The 15,942-nt window shown below is 39.8% G+C and overlaps 1 protein-coding gene across 1 annotated transcript in view; it reads left to right on the forward strand.

Annotated features, from left to right (window-relative positions):
* Positions 1 to 15,942, forward strand: part of TRPM8 (transient receptor potential cation channel subfamily M member 8) — a 246,965-nt gene that overhangs the window by 143,743 nt on the left and 87,280 nt on the right. Inside the window, 3 exon segments of the mRNA XM_053698868.1 lie at positions 8,991 to 9,162; positions 11,624 to 11,801; positions 13,985 to 14,175. Coding sequence (XP_053554843.1) covers positions 8,991 to 9,162; positions 11,624 to 11,801; positions 13,985 to 14,175 — 541 coding nt within the window.

Genomic DNA, 15,942 nt, shown 5'->3' on the forward strand with positions numbered 1-15,942 from the left:
ATTCTTTCAGGAGGCTGCCGTCCGGCAGTCTCATAAGCCAATCTGATGATGCTTTTAAGCCAAAAAGAGAGAGAGGTAGAAGTTGCTTTTTGACCTCTCCTTTTACCAGAATAAACAACAAACAAGGAAGATGTTTGTCTGAAATCCTTTGTAGCCTCTAAATAGAATTTTAGAGCACGAACTACATCCAAATTGTGCAACAAACGTTCCTTCTTTGAAACTGGATTCGGACACAAAGAAGGCACGACTATCTCCTGGTTAATATTTTTGTTAGAAACAACTTTCGGAAGAAAACCAGGTTTAGTACGCAAAACCACCTTATCTGCATGGAACACCAGATAAGGAGGAGAACACTGCAGAGCAGATAACTCTGAAACTCTTCTAGCAGAAGAAATTGCAACCAAAAACAAAACTTTCCAAGATAATAACTTGATATCAACGGAATGTAGGGGTTCAAACGGAACCCCCTGAAGAACTGAAAGAACTAAATTAAGACTCCAAGGAGGAGTCAAAGGTTTGTAAACAGGCTTGATTCTAACCAGAGCCTGAACAAAAGCTTGAACATCTGGCACAGCCGCCAGCTTTTTGTGAAGTAAAACAGATAAAGCAGAAATCTGTCCCTTCAAAGAACTTGCAGATAATCCTTTCTCCAAACCTTCTTGAAGAAAGGATAGAATCTTAGGAATTTTTATCTTGTTCCATGGGAATCCTTTAGATTCACACCAACAGATATATTTTTTCCATATTTTATGGTAGATTTTTCTAGTTACAGGCTTTCTGGCCTGAACAAGAGTATCAATGACAGAATCTGAGAACCTTCGCTTTGATAAAATCAAGCGTTCAATCTCCAAGCAGTCAGTTGGAGTGAGGCCAGATTCGGATGTTCGAACGGACCTTGAACAAGAAGGTCCTGTCTCAAAGGTAGCCTCCATGGTGGAGCCGATGACATATTCACCAGATCTGCATACCAAGTCCTGCGTGGCCACGCAGGAGCTATCAAGATCACCGATACCCTCTCCTGTTTGATCCTGGCTACCAGCCTGGGAATGAGAGGAAACGGTGGGAACACATAAGCTAGGTTGAAGCTCCAAGGTGCTACTAGTGCATCCACTAGAGTCGCCTTGGGATCCCTGGATCTGGACCCGTAGCAAGGAACCTTGAAGTTCTGACGAGACGCCATCAGATCCATGTCTGGAATGCCCCACAATTGAATTATTTGGGCAAAAATTTCCGGATGGAGTTCCCACTCCCCCGGATGAAATGTCTGACGACTCAGAAAATCCGCTTCCCAATTTTCCACTCCTGGGATGTGGATTGCAGACAAGTGGCAGGAGTGAGTCTCCGCCCATTGAATGATTTTGGTCACTTCTTCCATCGCCAGGGAACTCCTTGTTCCCCCCTGATGGTTGATAACCGCAACAGTCGTCATGTTGTCTGATTGAAACCGTATGAATTTGGCCTTTGCTAGCTGAGGCCAAGCCTTGAGAGCATTGAATATCGCTCTCAGTTCCAGAATATTTATCGGGAGAAGAGATTCTTCCCGAGACCAAAGACCCTGAGCTTTCAGGGGTTCCCAGACCGCGCCCCAGCCCACCAGACTGGCGTCGGTCGTGACAATGACCCACTCTGGTCTGCGGAAGCTCATCCCTTGTGACAGGTTGTCCAGGGTCAGCCACCAACGGAGTGAATCTTTGGTCCTCTGATCTACTTGTATCGTCGGAGACAAGTCTGTATAATCCCCATTTCACTGACTGAGCATGCACAGTTGTAATGGTCTTAGATGAATTCGCGCAAAAGGAACTATGTCCATTGCCGCGACCATCAAACCTATTACTTCCATGCACTGCGCTATGGAAGGAAGAAGAACAGAATGAAGTACTTGACAAGAGCTTAGAAGTTTTGATTTTCTGGCCTCTGTCAGAAAAATCCTCATTTCTAAGGAGTCTATTATTGTTCCCAAGAAGGGAACTCTTGTTGACGGAGATAGAGAACTTTTTTCTACGTTCACTTTCCACCCGTGAGATCTGAGAAAGGCCAGGACAATGTCCGTATGAGCCTTTGCTTGTGGTAGAGACGACGCTTGAATCAGTATGTCGTCCAAGTAAGGTACTACTGCAATGCCCCTTGGTCTTAGCACCGCTAGAAGGGACCCTAGTACCTTTGTGAAAATTCTTGGAGCAGTGGCTAATCCGAATGGAAGTGCCACAAACTGGTAATGCTTGTCCAGAAAGGCGAACCTTAGGAACCGATGATGTTCCTTGTGGATAGGACTATGTAGATACGCATCCTTTAAATCCACCGTGGTCATGAATTGACCTTCCTGAATGGTAGGAAGAATTGTCCGAATGGTTTCCATTTTGAACGATGGAACCTTGAGAAATTTGTTTAGGATCTTGAGATCTAAGATTGGTCTGAATGTTCCCTCTTTTTTGGGAACTATGAACAGATTGGAGTAGAATCCCATCCCTTGTTCTCCTAATGGAACAGGATGAATCACTCCCATTTTTAACAGGTCTTCTACACAATGTAAGAATGCCTATCTTTTTATGTGGTCTGAAGACAATTGAGACCTGTGGAACCTCCCCCTTGGGGGTAGCTCCTTGAATTCCAGAAGATAACCTTGGGAGACTATTTCTAGCGCCCAAGGATCCAGAACATCTCTTGCCCAAGCCTGAGCGAAGAGAGAAAGTCTGCCCCCCACCAGATCCGGTCCCGGATCGGGGGCCAACATCTCATGCTGTCTTGGTAGCAGTGGCAGGTTTCTTGGCCTGCTTACCTTTGTTCCAGCCTTGCATTGGCCTCCAGGCTGGCTTGGTTTGAGAAGTATTACCCTCTTGCTTAGAGGATGTAGAACTTGGGGCTGGTCCGTTTCTGCGAAAGGGACGAAAATTTGGTTTATTTTTAGCCTTAAAAGACCTATCCTGAGGAAGGGCGTGGCCCTTACCCCCAGTGATATCTGAAATAATCTCTTTCAAGTCAGGGCCAAACAGCGTTTTCCCCTTGAAAGGTATGTTAAGCAATTTGTTCTTGGAAGACGCATCCGCTGACCAAGATTTTAGCCAAAGCGCTCTGTGCGCCACAATAGCAAACCCCGAATTTTTCGCCGCTAATCTAGCCAATTGTAAAGTGGCGTCTAAAGTAAAAGAGTTAGCCAATTTAAGAGCATGAATTCTGTCCATAATCTCCTCAAAAGAAGAATCTTTATTGAGCGACTTTTCTAGTTCATCGAACCAGAAACACGCTGCTGTAGTGACAGGAACAATGCATGAAATTGGTTGTAGAAGGTAACCTTGCTGAACAAACATCTTTTTAAGCAAACCCTCTAATTTTTTATCCATAGGATCTTTGAAAGCACAACTATCTTCTATAGGGATAGTAGTGCGTTTGTTTAGAGTAGAAACCGCCCCCTCGACCTTGGGGACTGTCTGCCATAAGTCCTTTCTGGGGTCGACCATAGGAAACAATTTCTTAAATATAGGGGGAGGGACAAAAGGTATGCCGGGCCTTTCCCATTCTTTGTTTACAATGTCCGCCACCCGCTTGGGTATAGGAAAAGCTTCGGGGGGCCCGGGACCTCTAGGAACTTGTCCATCTTACATAATTTCTCTGGAATGACCAAATTATCACAATCATCCAGAGTAGATAACACCTCCTTAAGCAGAGCGCGGAGATGTTCCAATTTAAATTTGAATGTAATCACATCAGGTTCAGCTTGTTGAGAAATTTTCCCTGAATCTGAAATTTCTCCCTCAGACAAAACCTCCCTGGCCCCCTCAGACTGGTGTAGGGGCATGTCAGAACCATTATCATCAGCGTCCTCATGCTCTTCGGTATTTTCTAAAACAGAGCAGTCGCGCTTTCGCTGATAAGTGGGCATTTTGGCTAAAATGTTTTTGATAGAATTATCCATTACAGCCGTTAATTGTTGCATAGTAAGGAGTATTGGCGCACTAGATGTACTAGGGGCCTCCTGTGTGGGCAAGACTGGCGTAGACGAAGGAGGGGGATGATGCAGTACCATGCTTACTCCCCTCACTTGAGGAATCATCTTGGGCATCATTTTCTCTAAATTTTGTGTCACATACATCACATCTATTAAAATGAGAAGGAACCTTGGCTTCCTCACATACAGAACATAGTCTATCTGATAGTTCAGACATGTTAAACAGGCATAAACTTGATAACAAAGTACAAAAAACGTTTTAAAATAAAACCGTTACTGTCACTTTAAATTTTAAACTGAACACACTTTATTACTGAATATGTGAAAAAGTATGAAGGAATTGTTCAAAATTCACCAAAATTTCACCACAGTGTCTTAAAGCCTTAAAAGTATTGCACACCAAATTTGAAAGCTTTAACTCTTAAAATAACGGAACCGGAGCCGTTTTTATATTTAACCCCTATACAGTCCCTGGTATCTGCTTTTCTGAGACCCAACCAAGCCCAGAGGGGAATACGATACCAAATGACGCCTTCAGTAAGCTTTTTCTATGTATCTGAGCTCCTCACACATGCATCTGCATGCCTTGCTTCCCAAAAACAACTGCGCATTAGTGGCGCGAAAATGAGGCTCTGCCTATGATTAGAGAAGGCCCCCAGTGAAAAAGGTGTCCAATACAGTGCCTGCCGGTTATTTAACATAATTCCCAAGAATAAAATAACTCCTCAAAGCTATAAACTATTAAAAATGCTTATAAATCAATCGTTTTAGCCCAGAAAAATGTCTACCAGTCTTTAAAGCCCTTGTGAAGCCCTTTATTCTTATTTAATAAAAATGGCTTACCGGATCCCATAGGGAAAATGACAGCTTCCAGCATTACCAAGTCTTGTTAGAATGTGTCATACCTCAAGCAGCAAAAGTCTGCTCACTGTTTCCCCCAACTGAAGTTAATTCCTCTCAACAGTCCTGTGTGGAAACAGCCATCGATTTTAGTAACGGTTGCTAAAATCATTTTCCTCTTACAAACAGAAATCTTCATCTCTTTTCTGTTTCAGAGTAAATAGTACATACCAGCACTATTTTAAAATAACAAACTCTTGATTGAAGAATAAAAACTACATTTAAACACCAAAAAACTCTAAGCCATCTCCGTGGAGATGTTGCCTGTACAACGGCAAAGAGAATGACTGGGGAAGGCGGAGCCTAGGAGGGATCATGTGACCAGCTTTGCTGGGCTCTTTGCCATTTCCTGTTGGGGAAGAGAATATCCCACAAGTAAGGATGACGCCGTGAACCGGACACACCTATGTTGGAGAAATTACATTTTCATAATTCAGATACAGCATGTCATTTTAAACAACTTTCCCATTTACTTCCATTAAAAAAAATTGTGCAGTCTTTTATATTTACACTTTTTGAGTCACCCGCTCCTACTGAGCATGTGCAAGAATTCACAGACTATACGTATATGCATTTGTGGTTGGCTGATTGCTATCACATGGTACAGGGGGAGTGGAAATATACATAACTTTAAAATTTGTTAGAAAAAAATCTACTACTGATTTGAAATTCAGAGTAAATGCTATTGTATTGTCTTGTTATCTTGCATTTGTTGATTATGCAAATCTACTGTGTTTACTGGTCTTTTAATGGTTTGTGGAATTTTCTAATTCAACTGACTTGCTCTCTTAAAAGTTCAAATTGTTGAGATATTTATTTTCCCTAAAATTACCAACTTGATGGACATTAAATGAAAATGGATTTAGGACAAAATTGACAAGTTTTTTTCTTCTGGCCAGATAGTAAATATTTTAGGAAATATTTTTTTTCTGACTGTCATAGATATAACATGTATATAGAACAGTCAATATTTCAGTAAAACATGCATTAGCCTTGATAGTAGCTGGAGTGGAAGAATATGTAAGACCAGTAGAGTAGAAATGGTCAGTGAAGGCAAGAATCAAGACCAGATGGGCCAAGCAGTACCAGGGCTGTTCAGTACATGTAGAGGTAAATACGAGATGGGCCAAGCAGTACCAGGGATGTTTGGTACATGCAGAGTTCAATACCAGATGGGCCAAGCTGTGCCAGGGATGTTTGGTACATGCAGAATTCAATACCAGATGGGTCAAACAGTACCAGGGATGCTCAGTACATGCAGAGTTCAATACCAGATGGGCCAAGCAGTACCAGGGCTGTTCAGTACATGCAGAGTTCAATACCAGATGGGCCAAGCAGTACCAGGGATGTTCAGTACATGCAGAGTTCAATACCAGATGGGCCAAGCAGTACCAGGGATGTTCGGTACATGCAGAGGTAAATACCAGATGGGCCAAGCAGTACCAGGGAGGTTCAATACATGCAGAGTTCAATACCAGATGGGCCAAGCGGTACCAGGGATGTTCAGTACATGCAGAGTTCAATACCAGATGGGCCAAGCAGTACCAGGGATGTTCAGTACATGCAGAGTTCAATACCAGATGGGCCAAGCAGTACAAGGAATGTTCAGTACATGCAGAGTTCAATACCAGATGGGCCAAGCAGTACCAGGGATGTTCAGTACATGCAGAGTTCAATACCAGATGGGCCAAGCAGTACCAGGGATGTTCAGCACATGCAGAGTTCAATACCAGATGGGCCAAGCAGTACCAGGGATGTTCAGTACATGCAGAGTTCAATACCAGATGGGCCAAGCAGTACCAGGGATGTTTGGTACATGCAGAATTCAATACCAGATGGGCCAAGCGGTACCAGGGATGTTCAGTACATGCAGAGTTCAATACCAGATGAGCCAAGCTGAACCAGGAATGTTCAGTACATTATGAGTTCAATACCAGATGGGCTAAGCAGTACCAGGGATGTTCAGTACATGCAGAGTTCAATACCAGATGGGCCAAGCAGTACCAGGGATGTTTGGTACATGCAGAATTCAATACCAGATGGGCCAAGCGGTACCAGGGATGTTCAGTACATGCAGAGTTCAATACCAGATGAGCCAAGCTGAACCAGGAATGTTCAGTACATTATGAGTTCAATACCAGATGGGCTAAGCAGTACCAGGGATGTTCAGTACATGCAAAGTTTAATACCAGATGTGCCAAGCAGTACCAGGGATGTTCAGTACATGCAGAGTTCAATACTAGATGGGCCAAGCAGTACCAGGGATGTTCAGTACATGCAGAGTTGGTCATTCACAGGAATTAGACATAAGCTAAGTGCACCCTCATAGAACTAGTCATTAATTAGGCACCAGAAATATGGCAGCCGCCATTATATAGATTAAAAGGTCCGTAAGGCAAATTAGGCAAAAAATTAATCAACATGAAACTCGCAGTATGAAAAAAGGCACGTGACATGAAAAGATGAAGCAACACAGAACCCGGAGTGAAAGAGATGCAAGAGGCAGAAAGGCGGAAGCGTTTATTGTAGTGTATGATAGTGCGCTAAGCAACAGTGCAAAGCAATGGGAGCACCACAGACTATTACAGCTACTCAGATCAGCACTTGTAGCTCGAAAGCATCCATAGACAATAAATAAATGGAGAGCAGCTATGTTCAAATAAAATGTAATTTATGGACACTGAAATATGAATTTCATATAATCATGTGTCGCTATATATATATTCTTTAGATTTTTTTTCAAAGCATTTAAAAATGTGAAGACCATACTTAGCTTACTGGCTGTACAAAAACAGGTAACCTGATTTCTCTTCAGGCCATACTTTGCCTACCCCTGATTTAGGGTAACACCACATGATGGCGTTTTTTATTCAGTTGCAAAACAGAAAAGAAAAATATGTGCCTTGGACTCTTTCAAGTGGCATTTTTGGCTGTTCCAAGGCTTTCTTGTGATTTTTGTGCATGCTCAGTCCCATGTCATTAATTACAATTGTTTTTTGGTTTTAATAAAAAGTGAACACTATAGTTTAAATCACACTTCTAAACAATGAAACTTGTACTCAAATAAAACACGAGCATCAGAATATTCTTTTGTGATTTTAAGTGCTTGGACATTAAAAATGTTAAGAATAAAGTGACTCAAAAATTATACGGAATGTTAAATGCACAAATCATGAATTTATATTATCAGTTCAATGTAAAACCAGCATAAAAACAGTAAAACAATAAGCAGTTATGTGTTAATTTGCTTAACCTTTGGCTTCAGTAAAGTATTGTTAAAATTCAGTGTTTAACTAAATGTTCCTGTTATATTTTCCATGTAATTTGAGCAATTTTACGGATTAAAAAAGTGCTATCCTAATGATTTGAAATGGATTAGATAATAGAGCAAAAAAAAAACAAACAAACATTTATGATCACATACCACATACATATATTCATGCAGATGAATTGGAAAGAGGGGGGGTTACCATTTTGTGTTTCACAGGCCGCTTTCGGCAAACTCTCAGAGCCAGCGCCGGCACATCTGCTTCAGAGATGACGTGGCGCTAAGGTGACGTCACAAGTAAGGGAGCTTAAAAAAAATGTTTGCATGCGCAAAGGGATCGGCTGCACAATACTGGAGTACACATATATTATTTATATGTGAGACGCTTCTATTTGCATGCAATATTTCTAAATACTTAAAAGGTGCATGCAAATAGAAGGGTCTCACATATGAATTATATACAGTATGTGTACTGTCTCCAGTATTATTGTGCAGCAGATTCCTTTGCGCATTTGAACGCTTTTTATAAGCTCCCTTACATATGACAATATTATTATATTTACAACACTTTTATATACAGTATATATATATATATATACACGTGTTGCTCGTGGAGGCTGCCATCTTTACAAGTGTCTGAGCTTGCTCGAATAAATCCCAGCGTTACCAACACACTGGAAACGCTGGGACTTGCATCATCCGAGCGCTCATTGAACACTCAGCTCTGCGTTCGCTTGGAGCACTTGCCAAACGCGACCAGAGTCACTCTTACACATGTTTTTTTTCTTTACTCTCGTTCATTTTCTCTACCACCCTTTTCCCCTTTTCCCCCTCCTAATCTATAACTCACTCATTGCAATATCCCCTTTCTCTTCTCAGCTCATCGATGTATTTTTCTTCCTTTTCCTCTTTGCTGTCTGGGTCATTGCCTTTGGAGTTGCTCGCCAAGGGATTTTGCGGCTCAATGAGCATCGATGGGAGTGGATATTCCGTTCAGTTATTTATGAACCGTACATGGCTGTGTTTGGACAATATCCAACTGATGTGGATGGTAATCTACACCTACATACTAATTATGTGTAGAGAGCAAACATTGTGCTTGTGTTTATGTAGAAATAAATTTGTATTCATAGCATTTTGGCAAGCGATTTGTATATGAAGCATCGAAATTATCTCATAATACTAGGGTAACCTCAATCTTGTGTGTTGTTACATCCAGGATACATTGAAAATTCCTTGTTTATTCAGAGCAAATAAGAGATAAAATGAGAGAGAGTGAAAGCTCCAATTATTTTACCACTTTATAAGCAAGTTTAGGATTAGTATTACGACGCCTCTTAGGAATTGTTTTAAAGTGAATTTGTACCTTGTCAACTGTGTATCTCAGTGAAGGGAGTTCACCATTATGCTTAACTTTACAGTATAGTGCTCAGTAAAATAAGATGATTCTTTCTATCCATGCTGGCGAGTTTTTGTGAATTGGGCCCTAAATGCTTTTTTGAATTATGTGAGATACATAAAGGATAGTTTTGGAATAATAGTGTTAGTAGAGAGAGAGAAAATCGTTGTTTTAGAGATTGTTGATTCATTTTTCTGTCCTAATCCTCAGAATTGTAAGGAGGCTCTTAAAAGGACATTAAACTTAAAGTTTATGTTCCAGAAACTGCTTCACTAAGGGAAATAAAATAACCTTGTAACGTACATTCATTTTTACTATAAAGTTTCAAAATTATATACATTGTAAGATCGTTCTGTGACAATCAAATGAAATGCAGGTCAGTGTGAATTTGTGCTCAGTATGTATTGTCTGTGTATCTAGAGATTCTATAGCAGACTGTATCATTGAGACATGGCTGAGAATGAGATTTATAGCAGTGGGGGCATTTCTGTGAGGTGGTGCAGTTTAGTGACCTAGATTTTAAAATAGAAAGTAGTTCATGAGAGCTAAGGTAAGGAGAGAGGGGCCTATATAAACTGCATGTGGAGAAGGGTAAGGTAAACTGCATGTGGAGAAGGGTAAGGTATGAGCATGCCTGTGGAATAGTCATGCATAATAATAAGCATAATTAATGACAATTTAATTGATTGACAGGCACAGACACTGGTCTTACTTTGGCCATGCACAATTCTTGCAGAACTTAGACATTTGATCTACTTGATCACTATGTTTGTATGTTCACACTGTGACACAAGAAGATGGTAAGAATTATCTCTCTGGTGATGGTCAGCCACTAATTCGGGTGATGGCAGAGGCAGATGATCATGACATCAGATGATGACAGATCTAGTCCGACTCCTGTCCTTACTAGGCACTAGCTAGTAGTTCTAACTTCCCTCTCGTGACCAGTCTCTCTCCTCAGTTCAGTCTGACAGCTCACGACTGAGTACTGACCTGCTGTCACTTTCTTTCAATGATCACGCCCCTAATTTTGAGTGCAGGCGGCATAGACGCGGTGCTGTGGATCATGTGGGCATGGCCACCCAACCCAAACCCTGCAGTTAAAAAAAAACTACCCTTCCTGCCGGCAGGGAGTTTAAAAAATGTTAGTAAGTGGTGTGTGTGCTAAAAAATAACACTTGCGCTGGTCGCACAGTCTAATAACCCTCAAAACGGGACAAAATTAATATTATTAAAGAAACGACGGGACAGGGGAAGAAACATAAAATAACGGTACTGTCCCTTTCAAAACGGGACATATGGTCAGCCTAGACATGGGTGTTCTGAAGTCACTGCATGACATGGTCACTTGGGTATCCTGAATTTCTGATGTTCTAAGACCAAGGAGAGAAATCTAAATTGTTGTAGTCAAATAGTTTTTCTGTGTATTATCTGCCCAGCTATTGCCTTCTCCTTTATGTAATGATGACTTTTAGTGTTAAATACATCAGGGTATTGTAATCTTATATCACAGGCCTCTGGTTATGACATCTGTCTTTATTTAATCATAGGGGTTTTATGAAGTCTCTAGCCAGTGAACTGTCCTTCTGACCCTAAGGGGCCGATTTATTAACAGCCGTATTGCCCCCAATATTTTTCTTTCATGATTCAGACAGAGATCACAATTTTAAACAACATTCCAATTTACTTCTGTTATTTCATTTGCCTATTTCTTTTGGTATCCTTTGTTGAAGAAATAGCAATGCACATGGTCGAGCAGATCACAAAAGGCATCTATGTCTAGTTATCAATCAGCAGCTTCTGAGCATATTTAGATATGCTTTTCAACAAAGGATACCAAGAGAATGAAGCAAATTAGATAATAGAAGCAAATTAAACAATTGCATGTTCTTTCTAAATCATTAAAGAAATTTTTTTTTGGATCTCATCTCCATTTATGTGACCCTTGAAAATAATATCACTGGTCAATTAACTTCACAGTGTTTTCTATATTATTCCGTATAAACTAAGGCTTATTTTTTATGGCAAATTCCCAATTTAATTCTGTCACCATCTTTGTTGAACTTGGATAACTGGCTATGAAGAAACTCCATTTATATTGTTCTCTTCCTAGGGACCACCTATGATTTTGAACACTGCACCTATACTGGGAATGAGTCAAAACCTCTGTGTGTGGAGCTGGACGGGGAGCACCACCCTCGCTTCCCAGAGTGGATCACTATCCCGCTAGTGTGCATCTACATGCTCTCCACCAATATCCTGCTGGTCAACCTGCTGATTGCTATGTTTGGGTGAGTGGCTATAGACTGGCTAAATCATGCTGCCCTCTAAATGGAGGTAGTGTTGATAAGATGATTGTAGATATAATGACGCTGAATGATCTGCCTGGATATTAAGGATTTTGTATGGATGAGCACACTGAGTTAGATTCACTGGTGAAGGAGTGTGACATTAAGCAGTATTACCATCTCTGTATTCACTAAAAGCCATCTTGCAGTTGAATATTAATAGGGATCACCTTTACATGAGTTTCATATGTGTGTTTAATGTTAAAGTCTTAAGAGTGTCCTGTGCAAGCATCTTAAAAGTAAAGTCAAAATTAAACTTTTATTATTCGGATAGCTTGCAATTTTAAACAACTTTCTACTTTGTCCTCTTGATATCCTTTTTTTTAAAGGGACAGTTTACTCCAAAATATTTATTGGTTAAAAAGTTAATCCCTTTATTACCCATGCCCCAGTTTTGCATAACCAACATGATTATATTAATATACTTTTTTTTACCTCTGCAGATTTCCCCCTTATCTCAGTGCTGTTTACAGACTTGCATTTTAGCCAATTAGTGCTGACTCATAAATAACTCTGCGGGAGTGAGCACAATGTTATTTATATGGCACACATGATCTAGCCGTGTCTTGCTGTGAAAAGCTATAAAAATGCACTGAGATAAGAGGCGGTCTCTAGGGGCTTAGAGATAGACAAACATTTAGAGGTTTAAAGGTTATAAAGTATATTAATATAACACTGTTGGTTGGGTTGTGCAAATCTGGGGAATTATTAGTAAAGGCGTTATCTATCTTTTTAAAAATTACAAATTTTGGAGTAGACTGTCCCCTTAAGAGTATACCTAGGTAGGCTCAGGAACATTAATGTACTAATGGGAGCTAGCTAGTGAGTTGTTACTGCACATATATGCCTCTTGTCATTGGCTTACCCCAGCGGCCCATTGTTGATCATGAGGTTATTGAAATAATTAAAGGGACAGTCTACTCCAGAATATTTATTGTTTAAAAAGATAGATAATTCCTTTATTACCCATTCCCCAGTTTTTCATAACCAACACTTTTATATTAATATACTTTTTACCTCTGTGATTATCTTGTATCTAAGCCTCTGCAGACTGCCCCCTTATTTCAGTTATTTTTACAGACTTGCATTTTAGCCAATCAGAGCAATCTCATAAGTAACTCCACAGGTGTGTGCATACATAAACTAACGCCCTCTAGCTCTGAAAAACTGTCACATGCATTCAGATAAAGGAGGCCTTCAATTGCTTAGAAATTAGCATATGAGCTTACCTAGGTTTAGATTTTAACTAATTTGATGCTAAAAGTAAATTGGAAAGTTGTTTGAATTTACAATACTGAATCATGAAAATTTAATTTTAACTAGACTGTCCCTTTAAGTAAATTTGATAATAGAAGTAAAATATGAAGTTGTTTAAAATTACATGCTCAATATGAATCACAAAATTAAATTTTCACTTTATTGTCCCCTTAAATTTGAATTAGTGGCTAATTATGGGTGGCAGAAACTCAACTTAAAGGGACAGTTAACACCAGATGTTTTGTTGCTTTAAAAGATAAATATTCCCTTCATTACCTATTCCCCAGTTTTGCATAACCAACACAGTTATATTAATATACTTTTTACCTCTGTGATTACCTTGTATCTAAGCCTCTGCAGACTGCCGCCTTATTTCAGTTCTTTTGACAAAATTGCATTTTAGCCAATCCGTGCTTACTCCAGGGTAACTTCACGTGCATGAACTCAATATTATCTATATGAAACACATGAACTGTCAAAATGCTTTCAGATTAGAGGCGGCCTTCAAGGTCTAAGAAATTAGCATATAAACCTCCTAGGTTTAGCTTTCAACTAAGAATACCAAGAGAACAAAGCAAAATTGGCGATAAAAGTAAATTGTAAAGTTGTTTAAAATTGCATGCCCTATATGAATCATAAAAATTATTTTGGACTAGACTGTCCCTTTAAGTATAAGACTATTCCTTTCAAAATACATCTCACATTTCACCAACTTGTTAATAGTATACCTTGCCTTTTCCCTGGCTATTTGCAGTTATAACCCCTTTTTAATTATTATTATTATTATTATTAATAATAATAATAATAAATACAAGCTCAGTGGTCCTGAGGAAACAGGAGGTCTTATTGTGATCTTGCTTCCCTGGCAGGTACACAGTGGGTTCTGTGCAGGAGAACAATGACCAGGTGTGGAAGTTCCAGCGCTACTTCTTGGTGCAGGAGTACTGCAACCGTCTGACTATCCCATTCCCCTTTGTCATCTTCGCTTATATCTTCATGATACTCAGGAAGATATTTGGATGTTGTTGTAAAAAACAGGAGCCCCCGCCCGCACCTTGCTGTGAGTAACAAACACCCTAACATAAGTGCGTCTTTTTCCTCACCCTACAGTTTATTTGTTGTATCCTTAGCTTCATACCACAAGTAACCAATTTTATCATCTCTATCATTTCATAAAGCAAAGACTGACATTTTACTATAACTCTTTTTTATTATGGTTTGAGGATTACATCAGACATATAGGGCCCGATCCGATATGCAGCATCGCCCGCAAAAGCTGGCGATGCCAAATTTTGCGCTGGTTTAGTATCCTATATATACGGTGTAACCTAGAAGTTACGCTCGTATATTTCTGCCTTCGGCCATAGTTTTTTGGCCCATAGACAGGTATACCAAACCAGCACAGTTTGGTATCCAATATACAGCGTAAGGACTTACGTGGCGAAAATGGAGAAATCTTACTCCATTTTCACCTCGCCACAAAATGCAGGCATAGTAAGCCTTAAGGTGAGTATTGGATCCCCGTAACTCCCTAACCTGCAAAATAAAACGCATGCGCAATGTCTATCTACCTGTCAACTGCAATCCCCCGCCGCAATCCCTAATAAAGTGTTTAACCCCTAAACCGCCGCTCCCGGACCCCGCCGCCACCTACATTAAATGTCTAACCCCCTAATGTGATCCCCCTACACCACCGCCACCTACATTAAAATTATTAACCCCTAATGTAATCCCCCTACACCGCCGCCATCTATATTAAAATTATTACCCCCTAATGTGAGCCCCCTACCCCGCCGCCACCTATTTTAACTATATTACCCCCAATCTAATCCCCCTACACCACCGCCACCTATATTAAAATGATTAACCCCTAATCTAATCCCCCTACACCGCCGCCACCTATATTAAATGTATTAACCCCTAATCTAATCCCCCTACACCGCCGCCACCTATATTAACTATATTAACCCTAATTATATTAGGGTTATTATAGTTAATATAGTTATTATATTATATATATTATTAATATAGTTAATAATTAATATAGTTATTATATTATATATATTAACTATATTAACCCTATTTAACCCTAACACCCCTAACTTAATTATTATTGCAATAAATCTAAATAATATTAATCTTATTAACTAAAATATTCCTATTTAAAACTAAATACTTACCTATAAAATAAACCTTAAGATAGCTACAATATAATTAATAACTATTTAGTAGCTACCTAGTTAAAATAATTACCAATTTACCTGTAAAATAAATCCTAACCTAAGTTACAAATACACCTACACTATCAATAAATTAATTAAATAAACTACAATTATCTAAACTAAAATATAATTAAATACACTAAACTAAATTACAAAAAAAAGCAAACACTAAATTACAAAAAATAAAAAAAAGAGTACAAGAATTTTAAGCTAATTACACCTAATCTAAGCCCCCTAATAAAATAAAAAAGCCCCCCAAAATAAAAAAAATGTCCCTAAACTAAATTACAAAAAGTAATCAGCTCTATTACCAGCCCTTAAAAGGGCCTTTTGTGGGTCATTGCCCCAAAGTAATCAGCTCTTTTACCTGTGAAAAAAAGAACAACCCCCCCATTACAACCCACCACCCACACACCCCAACTCTAAAACCCACCCTATCCCCCCTTAAAAACCTAAGTCTAACCCCCAAGTGCTCCTTACCTGTCCTGAAGACCAGCAGAGAAGGTCCTGTTCCAGGCGGAGAAGTCTTCTTCCAGGCGGCGACCTCTTCTTCTTCCAGGAACCAGCCAGCGCGGAGTGGAGGAGTTGAAGACCGATGAGCGCGG

The sequence above is a fragment of the Bombina bombina genome, chromosome 1 (genome assembly GCF_027579735.1).
Source record: "Bombina bombina isolate aBomBom1 chromosome 1, aBomBom1.pri, whole genome shotgun sequence".
Taxonomy (NCBI): Eukaryota; Metazoa; Chordata; class Amphibia; order Anura; family Bombinatoridae; genus Bombina; species Bombina bombina.